Below are 25,116 nucleotides of genomic sequence, written 5' to 3' on the forward strand. Positions count from 1 at the left end.
CATGTCCAAAATTCACAGTCTGAGTACAGGCCACAATGTCCGCACTGGCCAGATCCAAAGCCTCCATTTTTCTTTTCACTAGGACTGATCCCCCAAACTGGGTTATCGTGTCCATAGACTTAATGGAATTTTTAGAAAATACAAGTTAACAATCATTTCTGAAAGATGCTCCTTGGGTCGTAACACAGCAGAGACTTGATTTCCACATTTATTGGCGGGAACTGAAAAAACGAATCACATTTTATATGAAAGTCTCCATTGTAAAAAACAAAACCCAAACCACCATACGCTGACTCCCTGTCACTGGCGCCAGGGCTCACCAGCCATTATTATGCTGCATTAGCCCTGCTGCCAGTCAGCCCTGCAGCCAGTCAGTGGCCGCTATCGGCTGCTGGGCTATCACTTTGCTTGTCTGAGGTGCACCCCACTATATATAGTACAATGCAGCAATGGGTCCTATTCCCAGGAAAATATCCCCAAAAGTGAACTTTAAGGTTTGGATGCAGTTTTCCTTTAAGACTCCAGCCTGCAGCTGTATTATCTCTGTGGCACTCCTGCTCTCTAGGGGTGAGCGGGTGAGCGGGTGAGCGGGTGAGCGGGTGAGCGGGTGAGCCCCCACACTGCACTCGCCGCTTATCCGCCGCCGGCCCCTGGCTTATACAGGCCATGTCACGTGTCTCTGTTCATGCACGATGTTGCGGAGTCAATAAAGTTTTTCAGAAAAAAAAAAAAGAAGAAAAGCTGAAGACGTGGTCGCAGAAGCACGCAGTACCGGCTCCTGACTTCCGGGTGAAGTTGCTGCGGACACTATGGGAGCTGTGTGTGAGGGGGGGGAGAGGATAGTGACCCTGTGCGGGAGACTGATGCTTGAGCAATAGTGACAGGTAGGTTATGTAGTAGTAGAACTACTAGTCCCAGCATAGACTGCCGAACTACTGTCTGTAAATATATAAAATATTATTTTGTATTACATTCACTCCTCCCCCTCCAGTTTCCTAAGAGCCCAGGGGTGCAAGTGCCCTCTACCCACTTAGGAGCACGGGGGGGGCAGGTGGCTCATCCAACCCGCTGGTCGGAGCTGGGGGGCACTGATGCTCTGAGTTAATAATACCCATTTTTAGCTTAAAGGGATTGTCACATGAAGGAGATGTCTTTCTAATTGTTCCCTCCAGCTCCCTAAGCGTCCAGTGGTGAAAGTGCCCTCCACCCACATAGAAGCTCAAGGGGGCCCTTCCACCCCCAGGAGGTAGCCCCGAGGGACTGTGGGGCCCTTCCGCCGCCAGGTGGCAGCCTCGAGTGGCTGTGGCCCGTTCTGCCCCCTGGTGGAAGTCTTCCATGAGAATAATGGATTGGACAAATTGAAATCCATCTGCTCGCCCCATATCTTTCCCAGCATCTACCATCAGTGGTGCTTTGGCACAGCTCCATACACACCCAGTCCTGCTGGTCTAATATGTCTGCACCTACCTGGTGGCGCCTCGTGGTTATCTCCGTCCAGAGTGTCAGCTGCCCGTTATCTGCACGGTTAATGTTCAACACTTCTGTCACGTCACTTTTGCTTGTACCAGGGCAGAATGACGGCTGTGTACCAGGTGTGACTCATGTACTTCCCAGCCTGGACAGCAGGAGGCGGCGGCGGCAATGCTGGTATATGTGACTCCACATCCCTGCGGCACACGGTGTAAGAGGTGACATGTGGACATCAGATGTGAGGAGCAGCTGACTGGATCTATGGCCAGGTAATTACGATAAATTCAAAAATTATGGTGTATGGGGGGCTGCAAAGAGGATGAGGGTGGGGGGGGGGTGTCGCAAAATCACTAATTCTATGAGAATGCATCACTGCCGACCAGTTTTGTCCAGTCTGCAACTTTTTATCTGTTTTAAAACTACAACTCCCAGCATGCCCCGGCTGTCAGAAGATACTGAGAGCTGTAGTTTTGTAATAGTTGGAGACCACAGCTGCAGCTCTGGATTTCCAACTCTTCAGCTGTTGTTAAAACACAAAAATTCAGCCTCAGGCTGTTGGGGCATGCTGGGAGTTGTAGTTTTGGAACAGCTGGTTGGGGAAAATGAATGTGGAAAAAAAGGGTTAATCAACGAACGTCCTGAGTCTTTGACTACCTGGGCTTTTACAATCTTGTTAGAAGATTTTGATTGTTGTCAGCTACTTAAAATAATAAAAAGTTTGAGGAGTTGTTCACCTTTTAGGGAACAATTTAATTTTTTTTATTTAAATATATGTATTTGGCGCTAAAACTTCTTCTTTTTTGTAATTAGTTTTCTTTAAACTGTTGACTTTTTTTGGATCTTTGTTTCCCACCTTACTCAATTTTGATGCAGTCATAAATCAGAGACACCCAGGAAAGATCCACAGTTTCTCCCATAAACTGTCAAAACGAGCTCACTGATGGATTCTCAGTTAGCTCATTTTGCAGCCCGCAATACGACAGTACAACATGGCGGCTATAGAAGGCAAATAGTGCAACATTTTAAATTAAACCAAATTGCAATAGTGATTTTAAGCACTAACTACATGCATCCAAAAATTGTCCCCAAATGGTATCCATTGTTATTCAGGAAGCTGGCACATTTTACTAATCTATTTTTTCTTGTGTTTCAGGATTAGTTTCTCCTGCTTGTTTCCCGTGTCCTGGCACTGCAGCCTGCCCTCTGTCACACAGTTTTCCCGGCAGCGAGTGGCCATTCTGGTGATTTTTATTGTAACCTTCCTGGTTATTCTGGTGACTGTTGCAGACCCCACAATCTGGGGCGGCAGGGCGGTCCGTGATCATCAATTTAGGAGGTTAGTAATATCTCTTGTAACGTCATATACCATTGAACCCCATGTAGGGCGCTCTGCCCTGAGAAAAATCTGCGGCTACTTTTTTAATAAAACGATCTTTTGACATAATATGCAAATTAAATGTTCGGTGCACTGTGGGCACTCCGGAGCACCTTCCCACAGCTCATCCCTCTGCTTCATTGATTGACAGCCCTGATTTTACTGCATGCACAGATTGCCCCACAATAGCCTTTCTCCTGAAGTTGGCTGCCCATCCCTCAATAGTGGGACAATCTGCCAGGGCACATGGCCACTAACAAAGAGAGACCCCAACTCTGCTGGATCTTGCCCATCCCTGTAGTACATGGTGAGTCTTTGGGACCTGATCTTGGCTTTGGAATATGAAAAGGATTGTTTCCATTCACCGACATCTTGAATTTCGCAAGGAATATTATCTGCAAAGCAAGTTAGAAAGTTACGTAATGTTTCTGCATGGATAAAAGTCCTGTAATCCAGCACCTGTTCACTGCCAAAGAACAGGCCATTATTCTAAACCCTTCTTGCAGCTACAGTACAAGACCTAGATCTTTAATCTTGGCATCTTATTAATATTCCGGGCACAACAAGAAGAAGAGTTCTACTCTCCAATTCTGGGAGATTTTTTCTTGTTATCACCACATTCACACCCTGTCAGTGTCATTTCTGTCCTGTACAGTCCTCCCAGGGGACGGAGGCAGGAACCTTTCTTCATGTTATCAGCCACTTTACAGCTTGTTGCTGTCACCTCGTTCCCTGTGCCGCCACCAGTGACTCCTGGGGGGAGGATACAGGAACTTTTCTTCTTGTGATCACCTCCCGTTACCAATTCCTTCTCACATTTCCTACTTAATTGTTGAGAACAGGAGCAGCTATACCTGTAATCGCCCACTGAACTTAGTCAGATGTTTCAGAAATATTTCATGAATATACAACGATATGTGCATGTAAATAAGTTACATCTGTTAATCCTGAATATTTTATTTTTAGTATGTTTTTGAAGCAAAAAAAAAAAAAAAAAGGTTCCTTTTTATGCCATAGTTATCCAACCCATTCTAGAAAACTAAGTATGACTTGAGAAACTGTCACTTCTTTGGAAATGTGTCTCTTAGTATTATTTATGTCATCATATTTCATAGTGCTTTATATACATTGTCATCCCTGACTCCATTGGGGCTCACAATCTACATTCCCTATCAGTATGTCTTTGGAGTGTGGGAGGAAACCGGAGAACCTGGAGGAAACCCACACAAACACGGGGAGAACATACAAACTCCTTGCAGATGTTTTCCTTGGTGGGATTTGAATCCAGGACCCCAGAGCTGCAAGGCTGAAGTGCTAACCACTGAGCCACTGGGCTGCCTTGCTAAATACTTGTACCACACATAAAATTATAATTCTGAAGCTTCTCTTGAGCGGCACAATTCAGATTTCTCACCTCACCAATTCCTCCTACAAATGTGTGGATACATTGGCGTTCTTCTGTACGGACGCCTGTGTCCCTACACAGACAGTCACAACACACTTCCAAGCAAATATGCTCCCATATTGTGAGATAAAATAACTGGTGCTTTATACAGTTGTTTTTTTTTTTAATTTTTTTTATTTTTTTTTTAATTTAACATTTATTGATTTATTTTTAATCACTGTGTTCTAAGTGGTTTAATTTCTCTATCGCTTCATTGGGGGACACAGGACCATTGGTGTATGCTGCTGACACTAGGCAAAAAAGTAAAATAGCTCCTCCTCCGCAGTATACACCCGCCTACAGGCATCAAGCTCACCAGTTTAAGCTTAGTGTCTGTAGGAGGTAGACCTGGATCTTCACAGATCCAACCTTGTTGTGTTTATTAATCCTTGTTTTTTCTCTTTCAGATACAGCTCTTCAGGCTAACAGGGAGGACTGCGTCCCCTGTTAACCCACAAACAACCGAGAGAGCAGTGTGGCTACCCCCACATCGCCCACTCTTGGACCCGCTGGGCAGGACTTATCCCTTGTCACCTTAGGGTGTCTCAGGGTGATTTCGGTGGCCAGTCCTAGCCTGTTCCCCACCCCAGCCCCCTCCTCGGAGCGGCCTGGGAGGGAGGCGGTGGTCCCTGCGGGTGACCTTCCCCCAGTTTTTCTTGGGTTGACACCTTCTCCTGCACTGTCCAGGACCGGACAGTGCGGGAAGGAGGAAAAGCCAGGATCCCCCCCCTATCCAGGAAGGCATCCTGAGACCATCCTCAGAAAGACAAAGGGGCGGACGATTCCCAGACCCGCTAAGACAGGTACTTCTCTGTCTTTCAGCTGTAGGTCCCAGTCCTCCGGCGTTACCTGCCTTCCTCCCCCCTCCCCCTCTCACCAAACATGGCGCTTAACAGCTCTTCCCTGGGCCACTTCCTCCTCCTTCTTCTTCATTATGCGCGGCAAATCTGCCGCGCTTTTCTCAGTCGGGGGGCGTGTCCGGTGGGCGGTCCCGCTCCGACTGCTATACGCCCCCTCCTATTTGACCAACCAGGGCCGAGGAGCATAGTGACGCTTCCGTCACGCCTTCGAGCCTTCCACGGACCTATCAACGGGGGGCCTCTCAAGCCCGCCCCCCTTCCCATCCGCCTATCGGAGCCTCGACGCGCTCCGTCATCAACGCAGCGTCCTCTGCTCCTCCCCCTACACCGACGCCATCACTCTGCTGCACGCAGCTCCCTACTCCGTCGACACCTACTGTGACCTGCTCCAGCCTCTCCTCGGAGCCTTCAGGGGGACACGGGACCGCTTCTCTGCAGGATCGGGTAGGCTCTGTCCTGACACTGACCCCCACCCTTCCCTGCTCACAGCGCCCCCCTCTGCAGTATCCCTCGTCAGGCACATATGCCCAAACCCAGGGAGCTCTCAGTTCGTCCCTCTCACATTGTCACATACTACGCCTGTGCTCTCTGCGGTACTAAGTGGCCCGCGGGTCTCACTACGGCCTTCTGCTCGACCTGCAAACCTCCCGCCATGCTGGCACCCCAAGATCCCCCGCCGCTCAGGACGTGGTAACCCCCACCCCTCCGGAGTGGGCTGTTGCTATGTCAGTCTGTCTCTGACCTCACCAAGGTTTCTCAATCTCTGGTGCAGGTCTTAGAGCGCTTGCCAGAACGTTTACCTATGTTATCCACGGCCACCAGCTCTCCGAACGTCCCCACAGACGATTCGCAGGCACCACTGCCCCCTCCTCACAAGGGCAGACTGATGGCACGTTCTCAGAAACGGACTCACACAAGCTCATCCTCCAACTCTCCAGACTCCAAGATGCTCCCTGCGTCTCACACCTCTTCCCCGGAGGTCGCCCCGGGATCTAACTCTGCTTTAGATTCAGACTCTGGTTCCGATACAGACCAGTATTCTAAGATCCAGGACATGATAGACAGCCTTATAACGGCTGTCAATCAGACTCTGCATGTTACAGAAGACGAGAGCCCTTCCCGGGACTACTCAGTTTCCTTCAAAAAGATTAAGCGTCCTGCACGCACTTTTTCTAACCATGCAGAATTTGACAGTGTTTTTCAAAAGCAGTGGGAGCATCCAGAAAAGCGCTTTACAGGAAAGAAGCAGTTAAACGTCCTATACCCCTTTAACCATGACCTTGTCAGCAAATGGACGGAGTCCCCATCGGTGGACCCGCCCGTCGGTACTGTCTCTTCCAGATGGTTCCTCCCTTAAGGATACCACGGATAGACAGGTTGAGGCCCTCACTAAGTCAGCCTTTGAGGCCGCGGGCACCTCCCTTTGCTTCAATTTGGGTATCAAAAGCGGTGTCCGCATGGGCCAAACAGCTCAGACAGGGCATCCTAGCAGGGGCCTCCCCGGACGATCTGGCCGACTTAGCTTATCAAATCGGCCACGCTGGAAAATATCTACTTACGGCGTCCCTCGACTCCGCTGCATGCTCAGCTCGGGTTTCCAGTAATCTCGTTGCCTTACGTAGAATTCTTTGGCTTAAAGCCTGGAACGCCGACCCGGCTTCCAAAAGATCTCTAACTAATCTTCCTTTTCAAGGTTCCAGACTGTTTGGATCCAAGCTAGACCAGATCATCTCTGATGCTACTGGGGGTAAGAGCACCTCTCTCCCCCAGCCCAGACCCAAACGCCCTTTTCCTAGGAGACGCCCCCTTCAGTTACGGTCCTTTCGTCAGTTCGCTCAACCTAACCCCTCCTCTCGACAGGACCATACTCCAGCACAGCGGGACAGTCGTAAGCCCTCCTTTAGGCCCACGCCTAACTGGCGCCCAAAGGGTCGCTCCTCCAAGTCCTCTGGATCACAATCACGATCCAACAGGCAGGGCCGCGCCTCAGGAGAATGGTCTCTCCATCCCGAGGTGTTTCACCAAATCTACTTATGGTGGGGCACGCCGGACGTCGACCTCATGGCGTCCTGGTTAAACCACAAGGTTCCGTCCTTTGTAGCTCGGTCCCGGGATCCGCTAGCAATCGCCCAGGACGCGCTAGTCATATCATGGTCACAGTTCCAACTGCCCTATCTCTTTCCACCTCTACCTTTGATGCCTCGAGTCATCAAAAAGGTCAAGACAGAGGGAGTACCAGTTCTAGTGGCCCCAGATTGGCCCAGATGCTTCTGGTATGCAGATCTGGTAAATCTGCTTGTCGACTCCCCCTGGAGACTACCAGACCGTCCGGTCCTCCTCTCTCAGGGTCCTATTCTTCATCAGAGTTATCATTCTCTGAATTTAATGGAATGGCCGTTGAGGCCGCGGTGTTGAAGACGGCGGGCTTTACTGACAATGTCATTCAGACCCTAATTAACGCCAGAAAACCCGCTACCTCGTGCATATACCACAGAACTTGGAGAGCCTTTTTTCGTCACTGCGAACAGGATCAGCTAACTCCTATGTCCTTTTCTTTGCCAGTCATTTTGGCTTTTCTTCAGTCTGGCCTGGAGGCGGGACTCTCTCTCAGCACTCTCAAGGGCCAAGTTTCGGCCTTGTCCATTCTATTCCAACGTAACTTAGCTAGCCGTCCTCAGGTCAGGACTTTTCTACAAGGGGTGGCCCACCTGGCGTCCCCCCTATAGCCCTCCAGTGGAACCATGGGACCTTAATATGGTCCTAAGCGTCCTACAACAGCCTCCATTTGAACCCATTCAGGACATTCCAGCCTCTCTTCTTTCCTGGAAGGTGGCTTTTCTGGTGGCTGTTACCTCTATTAGAAGGGTCGCTGAACTCGCAGCCCTCTCTTGTCGGTCGCCTTTTCTGGTATTCCATCAAGACAAAGTAGTGCTCAGGCCGGTGCCTTCCTATCTGCCAAAGGTGGTTTCCGCTTTTCACATTAATGAGGACATCCTTTTGCCCTGCTCCAGTGCATCCACGGGAAAAGTCCCTGCACAAACTGGATCTGGTCAGAGCTCTGCGTGTGTACCTTTCTAGAACGGCCTCCCTTCGGCGCTTGGATGCCCTTTTTGTCATCCCTGAGGGGCATCGCAAGGGTCTCCCTGCTTCCAAGTCAACCATCGCCCGTTGGATACGTTTGACCATTTTGGAGGCATATCGCATCTCGGGCAAACCTCCCCCTCCCGGAGTAAGGGCTCACTCCACCTGGGCGGTGGGGGCCTCTTGGGTGGTCCGCCATCAGGCTTCGGCCTCTCAAATCTGTAAAGCCGTGACGTGGTCTTCACTCCACACCTTTTTCAAGGTCCACACTTATTCTTCGGCTGACGCCAGTCTTGGACAGAAGGTTCTGCAGGCGGCAGTTGCCGCAGTCTGACCTAGTCTGTGACTATCTTCTGTTCTCCCACCCAAGGGACTGCTTTGGGACGTCCCATGGTCCTGTGTCCCCCAATGAAGCGATAGAGAGAGAGAGGGATTTTTGGTATTCGCCGTAAAATCTTTCTTGGAGCCTTCATTGGGGGACACAGCACCCTCCTTGTGTTTGGACCTATGTCCTGTTGGCCCTGTTGGGCATCTCATTTAGTTTTTCACAGTTGTGCCCCATTGGGCATTGCATAGTTGGTTATTTTATGCTTCTCCTACTGCTCTAGCCACTAACTGGTGAGCTTGGTGCCTGTAGGCGGGTGTATACTGCGGAGGAGGAGCTATTTTCCTTTTTTGCCTAGTGTCAACCTCCTAGCGACAGCAGCATACACCCATGGTCCTGTATCCCCCAATGAAGGCTCCAAGAAAGAGATTTTACTGTGAGTACCAAAATTCCCTCTTTTTCAGCTAACATCCATATTGGGGCTTGTTTTTTTCACTAGATGGACCTGTATTTTTAAAGATGCCATTTTGGAATACAATAAATCCTTTTATTTTTTTTCAGAGGTCGGAGGGAATATAAGAAAAAAAACATTAAAAAAAACAGCAATTAGGAAATAAAATTTAACATTTGTTTATATTTTATATTGTTTTTGCATTTTTCTACTTTTGTGCAATAAAATCCAATGGAAAAAAATAAAAAATTTTTGTGTGACGCAATATCCCAAGAGCCGTAACTTTTTTTTTTTATTATTATTTTTCCGGCGACGGAGCTGCGCGAGGGCTTGTTTATTGCGGCATGAGGTTGTCATTGGATCTTTTTTGGAGTATGTTTTTGATGCCTCTTTATTGCATTGTTTTGGAGGCTTATAAAGGGAAAAAGAAAATAAAATAATTTTGGCATTGTCTTTTGTCAGGGATTAAATAAAGTGAGATATTTATAGCTGGGTCATTACGAACATGGCGATTATTGCTTATGTGTCTTTTGTTTTCTTTTTACATAAATATTAATGTGGCAAAAAAACTAAACTACGATTTTATTTTTTTATAGATTTTTTTTTTTTTCCTTTTCTGGTTCTATATTTTTTTTTAAATTTTTTTTTTTTTAGATTTTTTTTATTTTCATATTTTATGCTCAAATTCTTTTAGACCAATAGTGATGGGGGTGGGAAGTTTGATGTCTGAGCGAAGCTCGGCTATCTGTCTACTTAAATACTGTTGTTTTCTGTTGCCAGCAGCATCTTAGGGCTTAAACTGCGGGGAGTAATGTGTTCATCAATCCCTGCAGGTTCACCGCCTTGTGTATGTCAGTCGGGCTCCTACAGGTAGTAGACATAGATATTCGTCATGGAGCGCTTAACAAGCTATCATAAAGGATACATATATTACAATATGTGGCGTTAAGGAGTCTAACTCTGTTTTAGTGTCAGTTCACACTTTGCAGTGTTGTCCTGTAACCTAATGACGCGCGTTCCTCGCTGCCCTGTTTCTTGCCGTCCCGCCAGGTGCTGCCGTTCCCACTCCTCCCCGCAGCTGTCTCCAGGGTCAGACGTGGCGGTGAAGTCCCATATGCCTTCACACTTGTTGAAGTGATTCCCAGCTCGGCAGCTGCTGTTCGGAGGCTTGAAAAACTTTGCAAACGATTAAAGTCTTTAGATAATTATCCGTCTTACCGTTGACTCATTAGACATTTTTCCCTCTCTTGTCTTAAGATAATTTGGTGAAAACCATAATCGGGGTCACATCCTGGTGCAGACATCAAAGGGTGTGAGAATGCGATGGAGGCTCGTGCAGATTACTGCTGTGCAGCTGTCACTGAGGATGACCAGATTCACAGGAGGATAGCTGGCACTTGTAGTGTCTGCAGGTCGTCTCATCAGGACCAATGAGGGCACATGGATGTCGTAGGGAGGGGAACCCAATTGTGTCCCCTTTGTTTGCATAGACTTCGGCTTTTAATACTTATTAGTCTTATTACATGACAACGAATTTTCTACTGGAGTTGTAATCTGACAATACACTATATGGACAAAAGTATGTGCCCCCGCTTAGTTGGACATACAGAAGCATTTCTGACCTTCCATTCTACATCCATAGACACTAATAATGAGTCGGCCCCTCTGAAAATATAACGGCTTCCGGATTTTGGAGGCGTCTGGGGGAATTTTTTTCCCCTTCATCCAGAAAAGCATTTGTAGGAGAAGGTCGGGCCCACTATCTCCTTTCTAGGTGTTGGATGGGGTTGAGGTCCGGGTCATGTTCTTCCACCAAACTCCCCCAATCTTGTCTGTATGGACCTTGTGCGCTGAAGCTACAATTGTCCACAACGTCTTGTGCTGAAGGATTAAGATTTCCTTTCACTGGAACTAAGGGCCCAATGCTGACCCCTGATAACAAGCCCATAGCATTATACTGCTCCACCGAACTGTGCAGGGGGCACTATGCAGTGGGGGTAACGTTCTCATGGCATTCGCCAAACCCAGACTCCTCCATCAGACGCAGATAGAGAAGTGCGATCTGTCACTGCACAGAACACGTCTCCTCCAGAGTCCAGTGGTGGCAGCATTACACCACTCCATCCGACGCTCGGCATTGTGCTTGGTGATGTACGGCTGCATGAAGCTCCCGGTGGGGGTGCAGTGTTGTGCTGATACCAGAGGAGGTTTGGACTCTGCAGTTATGGGGTCAGCTGAGTGGTGGGGACTTTTCTGTCCTCTGCTCCTCAGCACTCGGCCCCCCGCTCTGTAACATTACGGGGGCCTCCATCCACTTCATGGCTAACGTTACGTGAGCTGAAAACCACCAAAAATCCAAACATGGCTATTTGATTGCAAGTCTTCCATGACCCTCTCACCACAGACTGCAGTTGAGTTGTGTGTGACGAGCTTGTGACTAAATCGCAGCTCTGAGGAGGCACTAGTTGCTCCAATTCACACACATTTTTTGGTCATGCAACTCTTCCAAAGCCTTATGCATGAAGCTGTAGCAGCAGGCGTCCTGGACTAATGGATCACCTTCCCTGTATATCATGTGGACGACCGGGTGCAGATTTATCTTATCTGGGTAACGATGGCACCAGGGTGCACAATGGAAATAGCACAAGTTGTGGAGGCAGAGTGATGATCTGGCCGACGATCTGCTAGAAAACCTCGGTTCCTGACATTCTTGTGCAGTCACGGCCAAAACTTTTCAGACTGACACAAATTTTGTTTTTTTACAGTTTGCTTCAGTGCTTTCGATCTTTTAGTTAGATGTTTCTACAGTTATTGAAGTACGATTATAAACCTTTCATAAGCTCTTAAACTGTTATTGACAAACACATCAAGTTTATGCAAAGACTCAATATTTCCAATGTTGAACCTTATTTTTCAAGACTTCTGCTCTTCTCCCCGGCAGCTGGATACTTATGGGCCAAATCCTGGCTGATGACCGCCCGTTCTTGTCTCATCAGTGCTCAGAGTTTATCACAGTTTCAGGGTTTTTGTTTGTAGCTTTTTGAGGATTGACTATAGGTTGTCAATGGGAGTGATGAGATCTGGAGCGTTTCCTGGCCACGGACCCACAATTTCAATGTTATATTCACCGTACCGCTTAGTTATCACTTTTGTCCTGTGACATGGTCTCCTTCATGCTGGAAAAAAATATTGTTCATCACCAAATTTCTCCTGGATGGTCGGGAGAAGTTCCTCTTGGAGGATGTTTAGATCCCATTCTTTATTCATGGTAGGCAAAATTGAGTGAGCCCCCTCCATGGGTGAGAAGCCCCCCATATCAATGGTCACAGGATGCTTTACTGCTGGCATGACACAGGACTCATGGCGGCATCACCTTTTATTCTCCAGACAATTATTCTTCCAGATGTCCCAAACAGTCTGAAGGAGGCTTCATCAGAGAAAATAACTTTTACTCCCGTCCTTAGCAGTCCAGTCCCTGTATGTCCTGTAGAGCGTCAGTCTGTTCTTAATGTTTTTCTTGGAGAGAAGTGACTTCTTTGCTTCTTGACGCCATAAGACAGTTTAGCGATCAAATGTAATCTATGGGAAAGCCTGAAAAATGTTAACTTTTCCTGCAGGGCTGCCGCAGGCGAAACTACACATATCACACTGTCCATTCACCTCAATGGGCTTTGTGTATATTACAGGATAGGACCGTTCCTCCAGAACGAGAGACGTTCATTGTAACAGCTGTCCTCTCTGTACAAGAAAAAGAGATTCTGATCCCACCCCCCCCCCCCCTTTATTTACTCTGCTTCCTAATGACATTTCTAAAAATGGGCAACCTGTTTAAATGGTTTCTGTACTTCCAGGCAACCTACATAAATATCGTACGGGAAGTGGGGGCGGGCCTTTGCCTCTGTACGGGAAGTGGGGGCGGGCCTTTGCCTCTGTACGGGAAGTGGGGGCGGGCCTTTGCCTCTGTACGGGAAGTGGGGGCGGGCCTTTGCCTCTGTACGGGAAGTGGGGGCGGGCCTTTGCCTCTGTATGGGAAGTGGGGGCGGGCCTTTGCCTCTGTACGGGAAGTGGGGGCAGGCCTTTGCCTCTGTACGGGAAGTGGGGGCGGGCCTTTGCCTCTGTACGGGAAGTGGGGGCGGGCCTTTGCCTCTGTACGGGAAGTGGGGGCGGGCCTTTGCCTCTGTACGGGAAGTGGGGGCGGGCCTTTGCCTCTGTACGGGAAGTGGGGGCGGGCCTTTGCCTCTGTACGGGAAGTGGGGGCGGGCCTTTGCCTCTGTACGGGAAGTGGGGGCGGGCCTTTGCCTCTGTACGGGAAGTGGGGGCGGGCCTTTGCCTCTGTACGGGAAGTGGGGGCGGGCCTTTGCCTCTGTACGGGAAGTGGGGGCGGGCCTTTGCCTCTGTACGGGAAGTGGGGGTGGGCCTTTGCCTCTGTATGGGAAGTGGGGGCGGGCCTTTGCCTCTGTATGGGAAGTGGGGGCGGGCCTTTGCCTCTGTATGGGAAGTGGGGGCGGGCCTTTGCCTCTGTATGGGAAGTGGGGGCGGGCCTTTGCCTCTGTATGGGAAGTGGGGGCGGGCCTTTGCCTCTGTATGGGAAGTGGGGGCGGGCCTTTGCCTCTGTATGGGAAGTGGGGGCGGGCCTTTGCCTCTGTATGGGCAGTGGGGGCGGGCCTTTGCCTCTGTACGGGCAGTGGGGGCGGGCCTTTGCCTCTGTACGGGCAGTGGGGGCGGGCCTTTGCCTCTGTACGGGCAGTGGGGGCGGGCCTTTGTCTCTTACTGCCCCTGCTCTCCTGACTGTTACACAGTATATAAGATGTACCAGAGAGGCAAGCTTTCAGGGCAGCAAGTCATTGGACAATGGCAGGAAAAATGCATATTGGAAAGTAAAGCAAAATAAGTTCTAGTCCCTGTAGTGCTGGCAGAATGCTGATGAAGAGTAACTGCCCACTTAAAATGAATTGATGGCAAGTGAAAGTAGCAGGAGAATCTTGACAGTTCCTGGACCTATAAGACTGATTTGTGCACAGAAAGCAGTCGTACCTTTTTGGAGAGATGACGGCAGTAAGACCATGTTTTTCTACAGTGTTTTTTTTCTTTTAGAGAAGGACACGCTTTAATTGAGTAGATAGAATATCACTGATCACAATTATAACACATTCTCCACCTCAGTCATCACCTGATTATAATCTTTCCATAGTCAAAATTTCCACAAAAAACAATTCCGTTCATTTCATGACTCTTTTAAGCATCAGCCGCCCCGTAGTGGAAATCCAAAAACTTGTAGTACAATGGATTAAAGGCTAAAATATTACAAAATACCTTTATCCCGCCGGCAGAGCGATTCACAGATATCTGCAGTTTTTGCCGTGCACATTTCCAGACGTGTTAATACCCTCGTTATCCGGCAATGGGGTCCTAATGATGCTCCCTTACAACACAGGGATTAGAGAAGAACCCTTGAAGACCACCACAAAGGAGCCAAGACATGATGTAACCACAGATTGTGTAACATCAGAGCGAGAAGTAATCAGCCAGATGTGTCCCGGGTCTAATGTATCAGCAGAGCCATCACTTCCCCACGCTGCGGTTTGGTTTTCCGCTCGCAGGAACAAGTTCTGTTACAGAATAACCTGATTGCGGTTTTACTTACCAGCTACAAGACGGATCAGTCCATGTCAGTATGGTCACCCCAGAATGCTCGTACAGTGGGCTGTAATGCCCGTCCTGGCTGCTCGCAGTGGTCCCCAGGCAGCGGGCACTATTACTGGGAGGGAATCTGATCCTAACGACGTTACGTCTCATCCTAATGAGCATTGTAGTCTATTATCTCCCCACCGTGACTCGGTTAACTGGTGGTTCCATTTTAATTTCTGCTTACCAAGCAAAACCCAACGTCCCTGCTCGCTGCCGGATGATTTCATATAATAGATGAGCCGGGAGTAGCAGACAGACACGCTGTAGATGTAAGCGGAATATAATCTCCCCCACTAGGATCCTCAGCGGAGCGTTTCCGACTTCGTCAATACCTTTTCGCGTGCATTAGACCCATTAGCCGATCTATACAACCCGGTAGAATCGGATTAGTTGTATCTTCCTTCAGTTGTAGGAATTTTCATATCCATCCGTAGTACGAGGAACGATGCATCGTCCTCCGGATCACAGAAAAAAAAAAATAGATTATTTTTGGACATTTATAGAACAATTCTACAATGTTCGACAAACCAAAACAGAGAGTCGTTCCACCCAGAATAGAGTAGCCTTAAACCACCAGGTAAATATCGATTAAAAAATAACAACTTTATTGAAAATAAATTAATAAAAAAAAAAAAAAATTATATATATATATATATATATATCAGATTACAATATCGAGGTTTTATGATGTTCGACAAACGTCCAAAAATAATCCACAATTCTTGTTTTGCAATAGGGAATTGGCCTGGAAATTTCATTTGAGGATTTTACTGAAGGTTTTCATATGTGCTGTGTATTTTATGGGATTTATGAGGCAATAAGTGGACAGTCCACTCTTGAAGTTGATGTGTTGGAAGCAGGAAAAACTGATCTAAGCCACAAACTACATGACTGTCCGGATTCCCCCATCTTCTGAAATATATAGCGGGTGAAAGTGCCGAGTATTTTTTTGCTCCTTTACTGCTCAGGGGGTAGACTGGCTCTGTGATCGGTCGTAGTTGTCCACACTACAATGCCTGTGTGACCAGGGCTTCTCCTGCCACCTCCATGTCACCCCTTCCTTTCTTGCAGATATCTGGACCAGATCGAAGACTTGGAGGCCACAGACACAGAAGACACCAAGTTAAACTATGGGATCATCATCGATTGCGGTAGTAGCGGATCGCGGGTGTTTGTCTACTTTTGGCCGCCGCACAACGGAAACCCACACGACCTCCTGGATATTAAGCAGATGAGGGACCGAGGCAGCAAACCTGTGGTGAAGAAGATCAAGCCAGGTACCAAGCGTCACCAGAGTTAATTGCATTTAAAACATTGGTTGCTGCAGAACCTCTTTTTGAAGAGAAAAATGGAAAATTCTGATATACTATCTAATATATAAAACACCTCCATCCTTTTCATAAAGAGCTTCTGCAGTAGCAGACAGTCGTGTGATAAGGCTCTGCGGCGGCAGACGGGCGCGGGATGAGGCTCTGCGGCGGCAGACGGGCGCGGGATGAGGCTCTGCGGCGGCAGACGGGCGCGGGATGAGGCTCTGCGGCGGCAGACGGGCGTGGGATGAGGCTCTGCGGCGGCTGATGGGCGCGGGATGAGGCTCTGTGGCAGGAGACGGCCGGCGCCTATGGTGCAGCGCTCCTCTGTACGGCACTGATGTGTATACTGATAGCTCTGACTTCTGGGTATTACTTGATGCCATTCAGTGTCTCCAGCTGCTATAGAAGCTGATTTTTGTTGTATAATTGGGTATGTGCTGCCCCCTAGTGAGTATTTTGGGATGTCGCTATCTAAAGTTTTTTTGTGCCATCACATCAGGGTTAGTTCCTGCATCTGTGGCTGTGGCTCTGGTATGTTCCCTCCATTGAGTAGATCTGTACATACACAGACGCCTTCTCTCCGTTCTTCTAGGAATTTCTTCAATGGCGGCTACACCGGAAAAAGCGAGCGACTACATGAACCCTCTTTTAGCCTATGCAGCATTGTACATCCCGAAAGCGAAACACAAGGAGACCCCCCTGTACATCTTGTGCACGGCGGGCATGAGGGTCCTGCCAGAGAGGTGAGCGGTCGCTCCTCTGCAGTGCAGCTACATAATCATTCCTATGTATTAAAGGGGCTTCCTGGGACTTGTATATGAGATCGGTGGAGGTCTGACGCCCGGCACCCCCATTGTTCAGATCTTAGCAGGTCCGGGCACAGCTCCGTACACCGTGTAGTAGTCATTCTCGGGTGCTGCAGATCAGGTCACACTATGTAGCAGATGAGCCGCAGTCCTGGAGAACAGGCCACTACATAGTGTCGGAGTCCAATATTTGGAACCTGCTAACATCTGACCAGTGGTGGACCCAGGTGTTTGTCCTCCACCGATCTATTCTAAGGTTTGGCTGTCAATATTTACGTTCTGGAAATGTATTTAATAACTTATTTCTGCCCACGCATGGTCCTCCGGTCAGTCAGCAGACAGCCATCCTCCAGGATCTGGTGAGGGACGTCCCCCAGGAGTTTGGCTTCCTCTTCTCAGAAGCTCACGCAGAGGTCATCTCAGGAAAACAAGAAGGTATGTTGAAGATTATTGATCCCGCTCTGGTCTCAGGTGTATATGACAATGTGCCCCCCCGTAATATGTGCCTTGTTGTGTCCCCCCTCTGCAGGCGTTTACGCTTGGATCAGTATTAATTCTGTACTGGGGCGATTTGACCACGTTGTAGAAGGTAAGTGGAGATGTGCGAATAATCTATAAAGTCTGTAAATCCACCAAACTCTGATCAGTGAATGTCCAAGTGGTCGGACCCCCACACAGTCATTTGGATAGGTGATTTTTTTTTTTTTTTTATATTGGGCATAGCCTTTTAATTTCTTTCTATTATCAGCCATGACAAGATGATGAGAGACTGGACAACTGGTCAGAGGAGAAATGTCTGCTGCCGTGTACATGGCTTTATCTGGCAGATCTCCAGTGCTCTGCAGTCGGAGGACTTCGGGTGTGATGGTTCTGATGCTTCTTCTTTGCAGAGGAAGACGCGGTGGTTGCAGTGACTATAGGGGCACAAGAAGATGCCATTATCCGCAAGAGGACGGTGGGCATTATAGACATGGGTGGCGGATCCCTGCAGATCGCCTATGAGGTTCCTAAAACGATGACCTTCCCCTCTGCAGAACATGTAAGTACAGGTCTCACATCAGATCCGCAGGTTGTGTATGGATCTCGCTGCCCCGTAATCAGTCACCTCCACATGTCTCGTGATGTCACATTGTGCAGCGGCTCGTCTGCACTCACATCAGGCTCTACCCCAAGAATGATATTCTCCTCACTGGCCCTATTTGCTGGGAAGCCATTAATTACTCCACCAGCAGAATAGTTGATTGCAGCTCTGGAGTATAATACAGGATGTAACTCAGGATCAGTACAGGATAAGTAATGTAATGTATGTACACAGTGACTCCACCAGCAGAATAGTGAGTGCAGCTCTGGAGTATAATACAGGATGTAACTCAGGATCAGTACAGGATAAGTAATATAATGTATGTACACAGTGACTGCACCAGCAGAATAGTGAGTGCAGCTCTGGAGTATAATACAGGATGTAACTCAGGATCAGTAATGTAATGTAGGTACAGTGACTCCACCAACAGAATAGTGAGTGCAGCTCTGGAGTATAATACAGGATGTAACTCAGGATCAGTAATGTAATGTATGTACACAGTGACTGCACCAGCAGAATAGTGAGTGCAGCTCTGGGGTATAATACAGGATGTAACTCAGGATCAGTACGGGGTAAGTAATGTATGTACAAAGTTGCTGAACTTTTTATGTAGACGTGTAACTGTAATTCTTTGCTGTACATTCCAGGAGGAAGTTGCAAAAATGTTGCTGGCAGAGTTCAACCTGGGTTGTGATTTGCAGCACAGCGAGCACGTCTACAGGGTGTACGTCACTACGTTCCTGGGCTTTGGAGGGAACTTTGCCCGTCAACGTTACGAAGACTCGGTGTTCAATGAGACGGTGACCAAAAATAGGTATTTTATAACCAGTCATTGCAGTGTGAAGAAACTAGCAGTATCCCCTATAGGTTCATGGATCTCTATAGGTTTGTGCAAACACGACCTGACCAGCGCCGCTCGACTCCTGATGTAGAACGGAGTGGCGTCCCTCTAGTACACTTACTACAACATATCCTTTTTTTATTTTTTTGCTGCAGAGTGTTGGGAGAGCAGAAGGGAATTAATCCCAGCTCGCCGTACTTGGACCCATGTTTACCAGTTGGACATAAGGACAAGATTCAGCGGCAGGAGCAGGACTTCCATATGCTGGGCAAAGGGAACTGGGACGGCTGCCGGCAGCTCCTGGAACCGCTCTTATCCAAATCGAATGACTCTCAGGCCTATCTGAATGGCGTGTACCAGCCGTCCATCGACTTTTCAAACAGCGAGTTCTACGGTTTCTCAGAGTTTTACTATTGCATGGAGGACGTGCTGCGCATGGGAGGAGCGTATGATAACCAGAAGTTTTCCAAAGCCGCCAAGGTACGTGGTAGTGACCCAGCGACCGACTGGTCCTTCAGAGCGGTGATATTAGTTCATACATGTTCCTCTTCTGTTCTTGTCAACAGGATTATTGCAGCATGCCCTGGACAACCCTGAGCGAACGCTTCAACAACGGTCTGTACTCTGGTCACGCCGACCTGCACCGACTAAAGTAAGTTACTCTGGACGTGCCTCTTCTGTCCTTTTAATAAATACTTTCATTACCAATAAAATATCAATTCTGGTGCAGAGGAACAGCTCAATGCACATCTAGGGAAAAAAAAATGCCAGCATTTGCTAAAGCACAAATGTCCAAGGATCGATCGCAGGTTTAAAGGGAACTTTCCTAGAAGCTGCTAGAAATAATTTTTACGTCCCATGCTGATATATGATCACTTACATTAAGACAACATTCGCACTGTGAGTTGTTTTACGCTTCGTATTTTCGAAAAATGCAAGTAACCTATTTTACTTAATGGGCGCAGAAACGGTGCAACCTCAAAAACGCATCTGGTGAACGTAGCCTTAGAGACCCCAAGAGGTAAAACTAACTGGTTATGATGCTACATATATGCTTTTATATATGAAAATGAAATATAAAAAAAAAAAAAAAGTGTCAAACCCTATACAATTTGTCATGATATAAACCTTTAATTTTTTTTTCTTCAGTTTGCGGTTCTCTTTTAATATAAGTGTTTAGTAGCAAAATAAGCATAACAAGTTGTACAATAAATTGTTAGCACCATGTGTAGTGATGGGCGCAAGTGCTTGTTATCGTTACTTGAGTGTGCTGAGGATGCATGTTTCGCAGGGATTGCCTGACAAACACGGGCAATCCCCGCATGTTTTTGTGACGGTCTTAACAGCCGCAAAACATGCAACCGTGGTGACTCGAACATGTCACTCGGGCACCTGCGATACTCGGCATATCCAAGCACTCTAGCAAACTCGAGGAACGAGCACTTGCGCTCACCACTAATCATCTGTAATGATTTTTATATCGTGGTAAAAAATAACTGTTTTTGTTCTTTATTTGTTGTCAAATATAGATATAAATAAATTTGAATTCCAACATTTAAGAAAATGTCACCTTCATAAAGTGCAGCTCATCCCACCGACGACATAAGTCTTTTGTAGCGCATTGATCAAGAAATGTAAAAAAAAAAAAAAAAAAAAAAAAAAGTTCTGACCGTTGAAAAAGAAAGAATAAGAATACAATTGTGTTCACGTATGCAGGTGATCATGTCGGAGCTGCACATGAACCAACAAACTTTCTGCTTTCCAGGTATCAGTGCTTTAAGTCTGCATGGATGCATAAAGTTCTTCACGATGGCATCCACTTTCCTTCCAATTACCCAAACCTGAAGACGGCCCAGCTGGTGTACGACAAGGAGGTGCAGTGGACGCTCGGAGCGATGCTTTACAAAACCCGCTTCCTGCCACTCAGGTACGTGACCTGGAATGACTTTATATACAGAATAATCTATACATATAGTCTTAGCGCCTACATTTGATGCCATTAATTCCTACATGAGACTCCCTGTGGCACGGTCAGAAGAACTTGAGTCCTACTTTTGGGTGGAAATTTCTAAACTGAAATCCGCAGGGGTCTCTGCATCTAAAATCTGCAGGATCGCTGCATCTACAGCGCAAAAATATATTTCACCCCCGTCGGGGACCTGAAGCCTGAGATGCAAGGAATTGTTTTTGCTCCCTGCATACTGCCTGTGCTATCAGGGAAGATTTTCTAACAAAACAGGGGTTTCACAGAGACCAGGAGTCGCTGTCTCACTTTCCACGCCACAAACAGCTCCTCATACCCCAGCTTCCTGGTCTGTACGTTGTGTATTGGATGCACAATCTCTGCATACAGCCTAAGGAATCATTCAGACTGCTATAGTGTGGGCACATCCGAGCCTCTGTATTATAGCCCGATTACGAGTATGCTGGCCCAAACGAATGGCATAGATCTCCAGGATACTGTGAGATTGGATCGTAAATCCTGCAGTCAGGTACAATGGGTATTGTCGACAATTGCTTGTAAATGCAAGCAATTTTTAGTCTGTTCATCAGCTAATACTTTATCTTGTTTATAGCTTGCTACCTTGGAGACCGACCACCGCTGCTCAGACACCACAACGCTTACAAACTCTTTTCTATTCAGCTTGTAATCCCTGTTTTGACGCCTGCCAGGATTGCTGGAGCGTGTTGTTACCTCCTAAACCTGGCCAGCCTCAGCGCACTGCTTACAAGCTAGGCTGCAGCGGTGGTCGGTCTCCTAGGCAACGAGCTATAAATAAAGTGTTAATGTCTCAAGAACAGATGCAAATTTTTAGTAAGCAGCAAATTGCAAAAATTCTTGTATTTACAAGAACTGTCTGACCAGCTCCATCTAAAATGGGAACATAACCCTTTATTAAGATCCTAAAACAGATCTTGCAGCCGTCTGGTAACAGATTTGGTCCTTCCACCTTGAACACCAGCGTCTTTCTTCTTGCAGGGACATCCGGCAGGACGGCTCTCGTCCGGCTCACGTCAGCTGGTACAGGATCTCGTTTGTCTACAACCACTACCTGTTCTTCGCCTGCATCCTGGTGGTGCTGCTGTCCATTATTCTGTATATCTTCCGCCTGAGACGCATTCACAGGAGGCTGGCGCGGGCCTCCGCCCTGGACTTGTTATTACTGGAGGAGGGGGTTCACGTGGTAGCAGAGCCTGCACTTCCCAGATAGTGCCGATCTAACCTGCTACTTTGGGGTTATGGAGGTTTAATGCTAAATATGCACTGTAAGGCCAGATTCAGATGTTCGTGTAGCACTGTGCGTGAATGGATCGGCATAGGGCCTCCTAAGCTGGACGTGAGGCTGTCAGGTTTGGGTCACGGCCCGCACATGGACGTCTGAATTTGGCCTTACGTGTTTTCTCTTTTGCTGACAGCCGTCTCCTTTGTGACACCAAAGTCTATCACTACATAAAATCCCTCTTTATTGCGAGCAATCACATCAGCACATGGCAGAACCTGGAGCAAAGATATCGCATCTGAACAAGCACTTGAGCAGCCGGCCCCCCAACAAAATTAAGGAATAATCCTTTTTAAAAGGAGCTCTCCCATCTCTCAGCCTTTCTTATCGGAGACAGAAGTATCTCCATCCGACTTCCCGCTTTGCTATTTTGTTTCTGAAACTCATTAATTTCAATGAAGGTTATGGAAAAGTTCAGCCGCTTCTGCCCTTCGTGGTGCTGGTACTCTCCCATTTCATCCCTAAACGGCTGCTATCAGGATAAATAAGCATTGTTATTTGCTTCAGACTATCAGCAGCGGAGAAAACCTTGGGTGAAGTGGATCAGTCACCTACACGGTGAGAAAGCGGCCATTTTGTCGTAGTCCGTTAAACTGCTCTGGACACAGATAAGCTACATTGTGATTGTGTCCCGAATCAGATTCCCCAATGGCTCCATATCCACAGTGTATAGGTGACCCACTCACCCTTTATTTCTGCCGTGAGGCAGGCGGTCACATTTTGGTCTCGTGTTTCAGAGCCAAAGTCGAATCCTTTTTACATTCCAAAAATCCAGTGTATTTATAAGCTAAAGAGAATGGTGTCGTGATAAGAAACATGATGGCGGGGGCTACAGAAGCGATACCTCGATTTATAGGGCAGGGTTCAGCGGAGCGTGCCTGTCCTCTGTATACATTCCTGGCTCACAAGCTGAGATCCTTCACTCTCCATCTGATAGAATAAAGTTAACATATCTACATTATAGGGGTGTCTAAACTCTCCAAAAAGTTGTCGAAAAACAGCACAAACTGAGATAAAATGGGCCATTAGTTTTTTGAGGAGTTTTCTGGAGTGGGTCCGCGCCAAAAAAAAACCACCCGAAAAATGTGCTAAAAAAACCCATAAACACTTATATAGGCAGAGGCTTTTATTTCTATTGTAAAAGCACTTTTTGTTCAGTATTTAGTGGGATTTTTTTTCCGCTTCAGGTTTTGAAAAACATCTGGTAGAGAAAAAAAAGTGCATGTCACTACTTAGACGGCTTTTGATGGAAAATGCACAAAACTAAGCCGTGTCCAAACAAAAAACTGCAAAAAAAAATACTGCAGGAAAAGAAAAACTCCTCCAAAGAAGGAGCGAAAACTGAAGAGGTTTTCAACGAAAAAAAACAAGTCCGTCTGCACCTCACATAGCCTGACTCCGGCTCTACTGATCCTGCAGTGATGTCATGTGACCATCGCAGCCAATCACTTTATGATCTGTGACACTTGTACATACTGAGGCCAGTGATTGGCTGCAGCGGTCATAGGATGGATGAACATTACAAATAATAAATAATTAGGAGTCCCTTTCATTTAAGAAATGTAGTTGAATTTACAACCAAGAACCTCGTAGAGCAGATCCAAAACAGACTATTGTTTTTAGTTATATACGGAATTAAAGGAGTTGTACCAAAAGTAACGTTTATCACCTATAAGAGGAATAGACGATAAATGTATGATCACTAGGGGTCCTGGTACTTTAATTTCCGCTTATCTTGAGAACAGGGGTCCCAAAATCTCCTGTGTGAATGCAGCGTTAGTGAGTATGTGCAACGACCACTGCTGTGAGCAGTGGTCGCACATGCTCAGTACCGCTCAATGCACACTTGGGACCCTGATAATTTATGGGGGTCCAAAGGGTCCGCTCCAGCACTATTCATTACTGTGGGTAGGTGATAAGTTTTTATAGAAGTTCTGGTTCCCCAACATCTGGAGAGCCACAGATTTTTGACTACCACTGTGCAGCCGGTTCTGTCCCCATTAGTACACTGCCACTATGGCCGGCATACTGAAGGGTAACACTCCCCAGTAATCATGTCATTGGTAACGTGTGTTATGTCCGTTCTCAGACATTTCCTACAAAGATGCTTAAAGGGGGTCTTCATCCTTTATCGCAGACATCAACCCACTGCCATTCACAGACCTGTATTAGGAGACAATGAAGTAACGCCCATCAGTGGAATCACGTACGAGACGATGACTGCGGCCATCATTGTTTGTCCCCATGTAACACTCAGTATCTGGTTTTTCATGTCCATGCTGTGAAATCTGTTTATTTTTGCTATATTAAAGGGGTTGCCGAGGATTATAAAAACTAAAGCTGTATTTTTGGGAGAAAAACCAAACACCACTCTTATCCACAAGTTGTGTATAGTATTGACAGTTATCACCATTTACTTAAAGGATAAGGACACCTTTGGGAACATTTTTTTTTTTTGTTAAATGTGTATATTTTTGCAGTAGGGTTTTATTAACGTTTAACAGTTTTACTTCTGCAGCCTCTGTGTATCACTGTACAGAATCACTTACCAAGAAGCTCATCTGTAACCCTTATCGCTCTTCTTCTGAACCATCTTTTAAGCTAAATTATGACCAAAACTTTCATTAAATCAGCTTAAAAGGGATAAAGGTTGGAGACTCTGCTGACAGATGAGCTCACTGGTAATTGATTCTGCGGTCTATGTACAATGATACGTAGAAGCTGTAGAAGGCAAACTCTCTAATCTGTAGTGAAACCTTGTTCCATGAATGAGTTCTAGCCTTCCTCTCAGACTCTTTTCTTTGCTCTGTGATACGTAGAAGCCGAACTGTCCAAAATCTTTAGTGTCCAGATCTGTAAAATGAATGGGGCTGAGCTGGCTGCACTACCAGGAATAACCTCTGGACAAGAGTGGTGCTGTTTTTAGAAACAGGCAGTCGTGTTTTTCTAATCCTGGACAACCCCTAACTTAAAGGGAACATGTTTTCTACTCCCACTTTTTATTTAATGTGAAATCTGTCCTGTGTTCTCACTGATCCCAGCATCTGAATAAAAGTCACCCGTGGATTTACAAGTCTCCGGTGGTCTCTGCACACAACTT

At 47.1% G+C, this 25,116-nt stretch overlaps 1 protein-coding gene across 2 annotated transcripts; it reads left to right on the top strand.

Moving 5' to 3' along the window:
- Positions 1-710: 710 nt before the first annotated feature.
- ENTPD7 (ectonucleoside triphosphate diphosphohydrolase 7) lies at positions 711-25,089 on the top strand. Of its 2 annotated transcripts, none has more exons than XM_073685011.1 (13): positions 711-884; positions 1,569-1,739; positions 2,624-2,806; positions 15,766-15,971; positions 16,600-16,750; positions 17,145-17,248; positions 17,343-17,402; positions 17,704-17,852; positions 18,542-18,708; positions 18,891-19,215; positions 19,302-19,387; positions 20,501-20,662; positions 21,716-25,089. In XM_073685011.1, exons 2-13 carry the CDS (start codon positions 1,732-1,734, stop codon positions 21,945-21,947), a joined length of 1,833 nt encoding a protein of 610 aa, XP_073541112.1. In that variant the 5' UTR covers positions 711-884; positions 1,569-1,731; the 3' UTR covers positions 21,948-25,089. The 2 variants fall into 2 exon arrangements, with proteins under 2 accessions (XP_073541112.1, XP_073541113.1); XM_073685012.1 differs by having other exon boundaries at positions 1,574-1,739.
- The last annotated feature ends 27 nt before the right edge of the window (positions 25,090-25,116 follow it).

Source organism: Phyllobates terribilis, unplaced genomic scaffold (genome assembly GCF_046119375.1).
Source record: "Phyllobates terribilis strain yellow unplaced genomic scaffold, ASM4611937v1 Scaffold_5__5_contigs__length_657084704, whole genome shotgun sequence".
Lineage (NCBI taxonomy): Eukaryota > Metazoa > Chordata > Amphibia > Anura > Dendrobatidae > Phyllobates > Phyllobates terribilis.